General features: G+C 39.2%; 1 protein-coding gene across 1 annotated transcript; it reads right to left on the bottom strand.

Annotated features, from left to right (window-relative positions):
• Positions 1 to 2,665: 2,665 nt before the first annotated feature.
• LOC124862298 (prohibitin 1) lies at positions 2,666 to 8,702 on the bottom strand. Its single transcript, XM_047356121.1, has 7 exons — positions 8,648 to 8,702; positions 8,011 to 8,107; positions 4,835 to 4,996; positions 3,951 to 4,093; positions 3,752 to 3,868; positions 3,568 to 3,663; positions 2,666 to 3,472 (listed from the first exon to the last, which is right to left on the bottom strand). Exons 2-7 carry the CDS (start codon positions 8,093 to 8,095, stop codon positions 3,260 to 3,262), a joined length of 816 nt encoding a protein of 271 aa, XP_047212077.1. The 5' UTR covers positions 8,096 to 8,107; positions 8,648 to 8,702; the 3' UTR covers positions 2,666 to 3,259.
• Positions 8,703 to 9,847: the final 1,145 nt, after the last annotated feature.

The following is a 9,847-nucleotide window of genomic DNA, read 5'->3' as shown; positions in this document are numbered from 1 at the left end:
ATATAATCAATGTAGCTGGTTTGGGTCAATACTCTGGCAGCAACATTTTGGATGAGCAGCAGCTTCATGATTTTTAACATCACCAATACAATGATCTAACCTTTTTTTCTTTTTTATATAAAAAAAAAGCATCTGTTTGTGTCCTGTTTAAACCTTTTATTCTGGCAATGTTTTTTCTAAGATGTTTACACAGTGATTAATAAAAAGACTATGTGAATGTTAAAATTTAGATGTCATAATGCCACTGAAGTTTCTGGTATGAGTCCTGATTTCTAATCTTGTATTTTGGATACAACAAAAAAAGACTTCAGTATTTTATGGATTAAGCTGAAAGAAACTCTGACCCGTCCACTCATCAACATTCTAACTGGTCAGTAGAAATATACAGGTCCTTCTCAAAAAATTAGCATATTGTGATAAAGTTCATTATTTTCTATAATGTCATGATGAAAATTTAACATTCATATATTTTAGATTCATTGCACACTAACTGAAATATTTCAGGTCTTTTATTGTCTTAATACGGATGATTTTGGCATACAGCTCATGAAAACCCCAAATTCCTATCTCACAAAATTAGCATATCATTAAAAGGGTCTCTAAACGAGCTATGAACCTAATCATCTGAATCAACGAGTTAACTCTAAACACCTGCAAAAGATTCCTGAGGCCTTTAAAACTCCCAGCCTGGTTCATCACTCAAAACCCCAATCATGGGTAAGACTGCCGACCCGACTGCTGTCCAGAAGGCCACTATTGACACCCTCAAGCAAGAGGGTAAGACACAGAAAGACATTTCTGAACGAATAGGCTGTTCCCAGAGTGCTGTATCAAGGCACCTCAGTGGGAAGTCTGTGGGAAGGAAAACGTGTGGCAGAAAACGCTGCACAACGAGAAGAGGTGACCGGACCCTGAGGAAGATTGTGGAGAAGGGCCGATTCCAGACCTTGGGGCACCTGCGGAAGCAGTGGACTGAGTCTGGAGTAGAAACATCCAGAGCCACCGTGCACAGGCGTGTGCAGGAAATGGGCTACAGGTGCCGCATTCCCCAGACCTGGGCTACAGAGAAGCAACACTGGACTGTTGCTCAGTGGTCCAAAGTACTTTTTTCGGATGAAAGCAAATTCTGCATGTCATTCGGAAATCAAGGTGCCAGAGTCTGGAGGAAGACTGGGGAGAAGGAAATGCCAAAATGCCAGAAGTCCAGTGTCAAGTACCCACAGTCAGTGATGGTCTGGGGTGCCGTGTCAGCTGCTGGTGTTGGTCCACTGTGTTTTATCAAGGGCAGGGTCAATGCAGCTAGCTATCAGGAGATTTTGGAGCACTTCATGCTTCCATCTGCTGAAAAGCTTTATGGAGATGAAGATTTCATTTTTCAGCACGACCTGGCACCTGCTCACAGTGCCAAAACCACTGGTAAATGGTTTACTGACCATGGTATCACTGTGCTCAATTGGCCTGCCAACTCTCCTGACCTGAACCCCATAGAGAATCTGTGGGATATTGTGAAGAGAACGTTGAGAGACTCAAGACCCAACACTCTGGATGAGCTAAAGGCCGCTATCGAAGCATCCTGGGCCTCCATAAGACCTCAGCAGTACCACAGGCTGATTGCCTCCATGCCACGCCGCATTGAAGCAGTCATTTCTGCCAAAGGATTCCCGACCAAGTATTGAGTGCATAACTGTACATGATTATTTGAAGGTTGACGTTTTTTGTATTAAAAACACTTCTTTTATTGGTCGGATGAAATATGCTAATTTTGTGAGATAGGAATTTTGGGTTTTCATGAGCTGTATGCCAAAATCATCCATATTAAGACAATAAAAGACCTGAAATATTTCAGTTAGTGTGCAATGAATCTAAAATATATGAATGTTAAATTTTCATCATGACATTATAGAAAATAATGAACTTTATCACAATATGCTAATTTTTTGAGAAGGACCTGTAAAGTTGTCATCCATAGATCTGTTAAGATATTGGAATATGGCATAATTTGAACTAAAGCACAGTATTAAAGTATCCAATAAAATTGGTACGAGAATGAAACTGAGGAACCTTCATGTGATATTTTGTTATTCAGATTTATAATAGCCAAATAATACAAAATAGTTCTGTTGTGCCAACTAAGCACAGAACCAATCTTAAACATTTACCCTGTCAGAATGTAATGATCAAGTTTCACCAACTAAGATCCAGTAATAACAAGAAGTTAGAGTAGAATAAATCACATTTATTCCACCAGTTTAAAGTTCATGAAGCACAAAGAAGTCTTTGTAGTCAGAAGTCACCAGCAAAGTATTCTGGGAAAAAACTGATGAAAACCGAGCACAAGGCACACATGGCATAATGTCAACATTGTGGTTGTTGAGGGTCTAAGAGTGCAGGTCATGGACCATAGTTGAAGGGGATCTTCATTACATATTTCCAAACAAATTTTAGTATAAAGGACTAAATATAATACATCTTAATTGCGGTAACTCTAGTTTAGACCCTTATTAATGATGGTTGAAGACATACAATCATCTCCAAACTATTGCAGTAATAGAATCATCTTATCGGACCAGCTTTGGATAAAACATTTCAAAGATACTTATCCGGTTCCATGCGACACGAAAAAGATAAAATACTGCAGTTGCTCCTTCACTGAATACAACAACCATTGGGAAGTAGAAAGACATCTTTATTAACTTAAGTCATTTCTGAGTCATGGGGCTTTCCTTACAATGCCAATGAAAACTAAAGACAGAGCATACACTTTAATTTTCGATAGGTACATCCTAATTCATACAAGATGGCAATATTTGTGGAAAAACAACCCAACCAAAGTGAAAGAATGAAACCATCAGGGAGCCTTTTGTTTGAGATCACAAATAAACCTTCCAGCACAACAACATCACAGTTTTCTTTATGCTAAAATGTTGCTTTCCACACATGCATTGCTCCCATTCTGTGACATAGCTGCAATTCAAATTAACTGCACTAGTGATCTTTCTCAAAGTACTATATGTTTAGATCATCGAAGATGGAGTAATTCTCCCCTAAACTTCCATACACAAGAGTGGACCCTATAAATGTATTCACAGACCTCTCACTCTATCCCCCACCATGCTGCAAACAGCAAGGCCCAGTCCAGTGGCAGTTTGAGAAAGAGTGGGAGGAATGCAAGTGAAGATGCAAGAACCATCAGCTGAATCTTTATGCCAGCCCCTCCATGGCCCATGTCACAGCTGGGGAAAGTGGGAGTAGGATGCTATCACTGAGGCAGCTGCAGCAACGTGCCCTGTCCTGCCGGCAGGTAAGTGACATTGCGGGAGCGTGAGAGCTGAAAGGCGATATCTTCTGCGGCCTCCAGCTTACGAAGCTCCACCAAACCATCACCGGCATCCATCAGGGAGTTGGCAATGAGCAAGGCGGCCTGAGAATCTCCCTCTGCTGAAATGATGGTAGCCTGCTTCTGTTGCTCGGCCTAATAAAACATACAGAAAAATTTCAACTTAGACTGCGAAGTTTCCCCAAAAAGAATGCACACTAAGGTTGCTGAAGGAGTGTTGGGATTATTACCTTTTCTACAACAAAACGGGCTCTCTCAGCCTCCTGCTGGGCCACCTGCTTCATCTCAACAGCCTCTGTGAATTCCTTACCAAAGGTCAAGTGTGTCTAAAAAAAAACATAGATAGCAAATTTATTCAAGTTAACACCAAAAATCACATTGACATTGTTGAGCATTTTATAAGCAGCTTCCTACCAGTGATACGTCATCCAAGATGAGCCCGAAGGTGGAAGCCCTTTCCGTAAGGTCCTCACTGACCTGCCGAGACACAAGTTCTCTCTGAGTGATGAGCTCCCCTGCATCAAACCGAGCCTGTAAAGAAAAATATGTTTGACTGGTTTATTATTCCCATAGCAACAAGAGAAAAAATAATAATTTGCTTGCTGATACTCACGACAACAGCCTTTAAGACCTCTGTGGTGATGGACGGTAGCACCCTCTCATCGTAATCTTCACCAATACTGGTGAAGATACGGGGCAGCTGGGTCGTCACCGGCCGGAAGAGGATACGCAGTGTGATGTTAACATTCTGCAGATCTGCAGAGTAAGTGATTCAAAAGTGATTTATATAAAATACAACTTAACCCTCAGGGAAGATAATTTTCATGAGTGCAATAGCTTTTCCTTCTTGCTATGGCTTGTATAGATGGAATAGATAAAAAATTACAGCCTGCCAGTTTCCAGTTTTTGTATGTTTGCTCTCAACCCTCCCGTAGTAACAGGAGATAGCTGTCCTTACTAATTGTGGTTCTGCTGAAAGGTTAAACGGTTGCAGATCCATTCCACTCTCACCATATACTTGTTCAGGATGGACTGCTGCAACGTAAGTAAGTTGTGAAAATCTTCCTTAGGTCATTTTTTAACCAATCCTCAACTGCACTGTATCATAACTAGGATTGAACTGGAAGGCATGTAACTGAAATTAAATCTATCTATCTATCTATCTATCTATCTATCTATCTATCTATCTATCTATCTATCTATCTATCTATCTATCTATCTATCTATCTATCTATCTATCTATCTATCTATCTATCTATCTATCTATCTATCTATCTATCTATCTATCTATCTATCTATCTATCTATCTATCTATCTATCTATCTATCTATCTATCTATCTATCTATCTATCTATCTATCTATCTATCTATCTATCTATTTGATTTTACATTTCTGGGTATGATTCTACTCTGTCCTGTAAAGTGCATTGAGATTACATTTGTAGTGAATTGATGCTATATTATTAAACTGAATTAAACTGATTTAGATTAACGTACCTTTGCTGCCAGTGATGACAGGCACATTGCGTGGACGGGATCGACAATCAAAGATGATGGGCTTCTGAACCCAAGGAATGAGGAAGTGAGTGCCTTCACCAACGACTACATCCTGTACACCACGGAATCTGTCAAATATTACAGCCTGATGCCCTGCATCAACTGTAAAAAAGAAATATAATCAACTAATGAACATTATATATGTAAACTATGTCTCATATTTAAAAAAAATTTGCTGTCATTTCCTGCTTCCTTACCAACCAATGATCACAATTTTTCACTCACAGTAACTATAAATAAAAAAGGTCAGAAACTGATTATTTCAAGATAATAAAAACAAATGCAGACATCTAAAGTGCAACCAACTTTTTAAATAAAGGAGTACTTTTACCGATTACTAGTATGCACTTCTGTAATTACTGCCAGTTTCTTATTTTAAATGTGCATCGTGCAGACTACCATTCCTCACTGGTTAGCTCTAAAACGCTGATCTCCTGTAAAATTAATATTGCAGTTTCAGTCGTCAATTCTTAGCCGGGTTTCGTACCCGCTTGACAGACAATGATTTAAAGATTTAAAGACATTCTTTTTAGAAATCTGCTTATATGGTTAAGCAACTATAATACATGAGATCTTTCAGTTATTTGGATATGATCAGACATAAAAAATACAGGTCCTTCTCAAAATATTAGCATATTGTGATAAAGTTCATTATTTTCCATAATGTCATGATGAAAATTTAACATTCATATATTTTAGATTCATTGCACACTAACTGAAATATTTCAGGTCTTTTATTGTCTTAATACGGATGATTTTGGCATACAGCTCATGAAAACCCAAAATTCCTATCTCACAAAATTAGCATATCATTAAAAGGGTCTATAAACGAGCTATGAACCTAATCATCTGAATCAACGAGTTAACTCTAAACACCTGCAAAAGATTCCTGAGGCCTTTAAAACTCCCAGCCTGGTTCATCACTCAAAACCCCAATCATGGGTAAGACTGCCGACCTGACTGCTGTCCAGAAGGCCACTATTGACACCCTCAAGCAAGAGGGTAAGACACAGAAAGAAATTTCTGAACAAATAGGCTGTTCCCAGAGTGCTGTATCAAGGCACCTCAGTGGGAAGTCTGTGGGAAGGAAAAAGTGTGGCAGAAAACGCTGCACAACGAGAAGAGGTGACCGGACCCTGAGGAAGATTGTGGAGAAGGGCCGATTCCAGACCTTGGGGGACCTGCGGAAGCAGTGGACTGAGTCTGGAGTAGAAACATCCAGAGCCACCGTGCACAGGCGTGTGCAGGAAATGGGCTACAGGTGCCGCATTCCCCAGACCTGGGCTACAGAGAAGCAGCACTGGACTGTTGCTCAGTGGTCCAAAGTACTTTTTTCGGATGAAAGCAAATTCTGCATGTCATTTGGAAATCAAGGTGCCAGAGTCTGGAGGAAGACTGGGGAGAAGGAAATGCCAAAATGCCAGAAGTCCAGTGTCAAGTACCCACAGTCAGTGATGGTCTGGGGTGCTGTGTCAGCTGCTGGTGTTGGTCCACTGTGTTTTATCAAGGGCAGGGTCAATGCAGCTAGCTATCAGGAGATTTTGGAGCACTTCATGCTTCCATCTGCTGAAAAACTTTATGGAGATGAAGATTTCATTTTTCAGCACGACCTGGCACCTGCTCACAGTGCCAAAACCACTGGTAAATGGTTTACTGACCATGGTATCACTGTGCTCAATTGGCCTGCCAACTCTCCTGACCTGAACCCCATAGAGAATCTGTGGGATATTGTGAAGAGAACGTTGAGAGACTCAAGACCCAACACTCTGGATGAGCTAAAGGCCGCTATCGAAGCATCCTGGGCCTCCATAAGACCTCAGCAGTGCCACAGGCTGATTGCCTCCATGCCACGCCGCATTGAAGCAGTCATTTCTGCAAAAGGATTCCCGACCAAGTATTGAGTGCATAACTGTACATGATTATTTGAAGGTTGACGTTTTTTGTATTAAAAACACTTTTCTTTTATTGGTCGGATGAAATATGCTAATTTTGTGAGATAGGAATTTTGGGTTTTCATGAGCTGTATGCCACAATCATCCGTATTAAGACAATAAAAGACCTGAAATATTTCAGTTAGTGTGCAATGAATCTAAAATATATGAATGTTAAATTTTCATCATTACATTATAGAAAATAATGAACTTTATCACAATATGCTAATTTTTTTGAGAAGGACCTGTAAGAGTCTTATTACTCTTGGGATGGTAGCCAGTTTGAAGGTCTGCTGAAGATTTAACTAGTTAAAGTTTCAAATTTGTTCAAGCTTTTATACTGTTTCCTATGATTTAAAGACCTTTTAACACGATACAAGAGAAAGTGCCGGAGCAACCCGAAATTTCCTATGGCTGTATTGATTATAGAGCAATGAAACCTTTCCTCCTGCCCCCTACCCCACCTGTTGCTGTGCACTGCCAGTCCACTGACTGACTACCACAATTTTTAAGGCAGCACTGTTTAAAACATTGCTGCTCAATACAAACTAGCTACTTTAGCAGATAGCCCACCTAATCAGCCTGCTAATATTGCCTGTTAATACTTGTGTTATTGCAAAAAGGTACATAATTATGTGCAATAAAGGAATGGAAAACTACTACTAAATTTAACAGGGTTTTATTCTATATTTCTTGAATAAATCAAAATAAATGATTTGATAACAGCAATAATTAGTGATTATTGATGTGGTAGTAGAGATAATTAATGTTTTAAATAAAATCATATCATGTGATTATGATCATGTGTACATCTTAGCAACCATGAAGTGATACTATTTTTTCTCAAGGTTATATCAAGACAATCTTGTTACAGCCAACACTCACTCAAGTGAACTAGCCCAAATTGGATTAATAGATATATTTTTTAATCTTCATAGTTTATCAAAAAATAAATAATCTCCAATGTCAATGTGTGGGTAGGAAATTGGCATACAAACTTGGTGAAGGTGCGGACTGACTTTCAAAAAAATTTAAAATAAAACAAACAAGCTATACAATGTCTGGGCAATCTAGAACTTTGGGCTCGTTTCTGTTACCACAGTGCATTACTATTAAAACTTTTATTTAAATGTGTCTGATATTTGCGTTGTCTATATATAAAGACTGCTCATCCACAGCACTCACCATTAAAGAGGGCGGAGTTCACAACACCTCCACCGATGGCGAGGGCGAGCCCCAACTTTCCAATGGACTCAAACAGCTTGGCCATGTCAGCAACAACCTGCAGGTGAAATAAAGGACAGCTTCGTGACACACCTGCTACTTCACTCATAAAGCTCGCAATGTAAACCAATTAAGTATTTGTTGAAATCCTTAAAAGCCACCTTTAATCCCTTCTCCGTAGGACAAACAGATAGTGGCCTTGAGTGTCCCAACCAAGGCTGTAGGGTAAAGCTAATTTAGCTTACTATTGGCTAGATTTAACTTAGCAGCTAGCAGTACATTTGAGGGAACTAGCAAATTCAACTACCTAGCCTTCGCAAAGTATATAAGGTTGTAATAAATACAATGCACTGTTTGAAATATATCAATAATATTTGTGCGGTTTAAATCTTAGCAGCTAGCGGTTAGCTTTCGCCGATGGAGGTAGTGGAAACTCGTGCTCGCCTTACTCAACCCCCGGCTGATAAAAACAACGGTTTGATTACGCAGTTAATGAAATAAAAATGTCATTATGGGGTAATTATGACTGCTACATTAACGTTTAACCTAACAATTATGCATTTTCTCTGTACCTTTCACAACATGTGTCATAACTCACCTCACTCTGCTCCAATGACTGTGACCTCCACCGGACACGACGTACAACACATGAAATATTTCACTCACTGCGCTTGCGCGCTGGATGTCGCAACCCGCCTTCTGATTGGATAAAACCTGCACAGCTCTATGCTTCGTTGAAAACGAGTGAAGAAAACATTTAATGTGCTGCTCAATACCGCCGCCTAGTTGTTTCAGGGTTAAGGATTCAATTTCCCCATCATTTCACATATAAAATAAAATAAAATAAAATAATTAGATTTTATTGTAAAGCAAAGGTAAACAACAAAACCAGATACTGTCTCCCTCACATAGACAGAGATGCTCCATTTACTCCTTTAGCCCCAGCACTATCCTCAGCAGAACCCTCTTGTCTGCCAAGCTGCAGCTGTACTGCACTCTGCAGGTTGCATAAGTTGCAAGGTAAAGCTTTTGACGTGAAATAGCTAAGTAAAAATATTAAACTAAACTTGTAAGACACAGATGTTTTACAAACAATACTTAACATCATAAACAAACAAATAATCTTAACAATTTAAATTCAATTCAGAAATACTTTATTAAGGGGAATTAAATGTTGTAACTCATACAGGTTTCTTCAAAGAGCCGTTGTAGATGCTGTTGGCTGTGGACAGGGAGGATCTCTTGTAGCAGTCTGTCTTACAGCAGATCTGAAGAAGATTCTGACTGAAGACACTCTGTTATTGTACAACAGTCTCATCAAGAGAATGCTCAGGGTTCTCCATACTGTTCTTAATTTTTTGAAGAATCCTTCTTTGCACAATAATCTTTATTAGCTTGTTGAGATATATACGTCATACTTTTCTGTTCATGTAAAATTGATACAGGTGGAATCAACCTGCTATGGGCTGATGGCATGAAAATAAATAATTTTTGTGGCCCGTAGTCACTTTCAATTTGATTTTGGCCCATGTGGCAAAATTCTGGACACCACTGGTCTAGGCTAATTCTGTGCAAGTTTTTGTTTTTAAAAAATGTACCACTCTTTTCCTTGACCTTCTAATTTTAACTGTTATATTGCTGTTTTGGTCTGACCCTTCCTTGCAAGAAAGTAACGTGATCAAATGAATTCAGTCCTTTCCTTTCGTACTTTGAACACTGATCGGACTTTTACCTAATAATAAATCGAGCCATGACTGTTAAATCACACACTATCCACTTATTATCATAGTTTTGATCA

This window comes from Girardinichthys multiradiatus, chromosome X (assembly GCF_021462225.1).
Source record: "Girardinichthys multiradiatus isolate DD_20200921_A chromosome X, DD_fGirMul_XY1, whole genome shotgun sequence".
Classification (NCBI taxonomy): domain Eukaryota; kingdom Metazoa; phylum Chordata; class Actinopteri; order Cyprinodontiformes; family Goodeidae; genus Girardinichthys; species Girardinichthys multiradiatus.
This window is presented reverse-complemented; position numbering and strand designations above follow the sequence as displayed.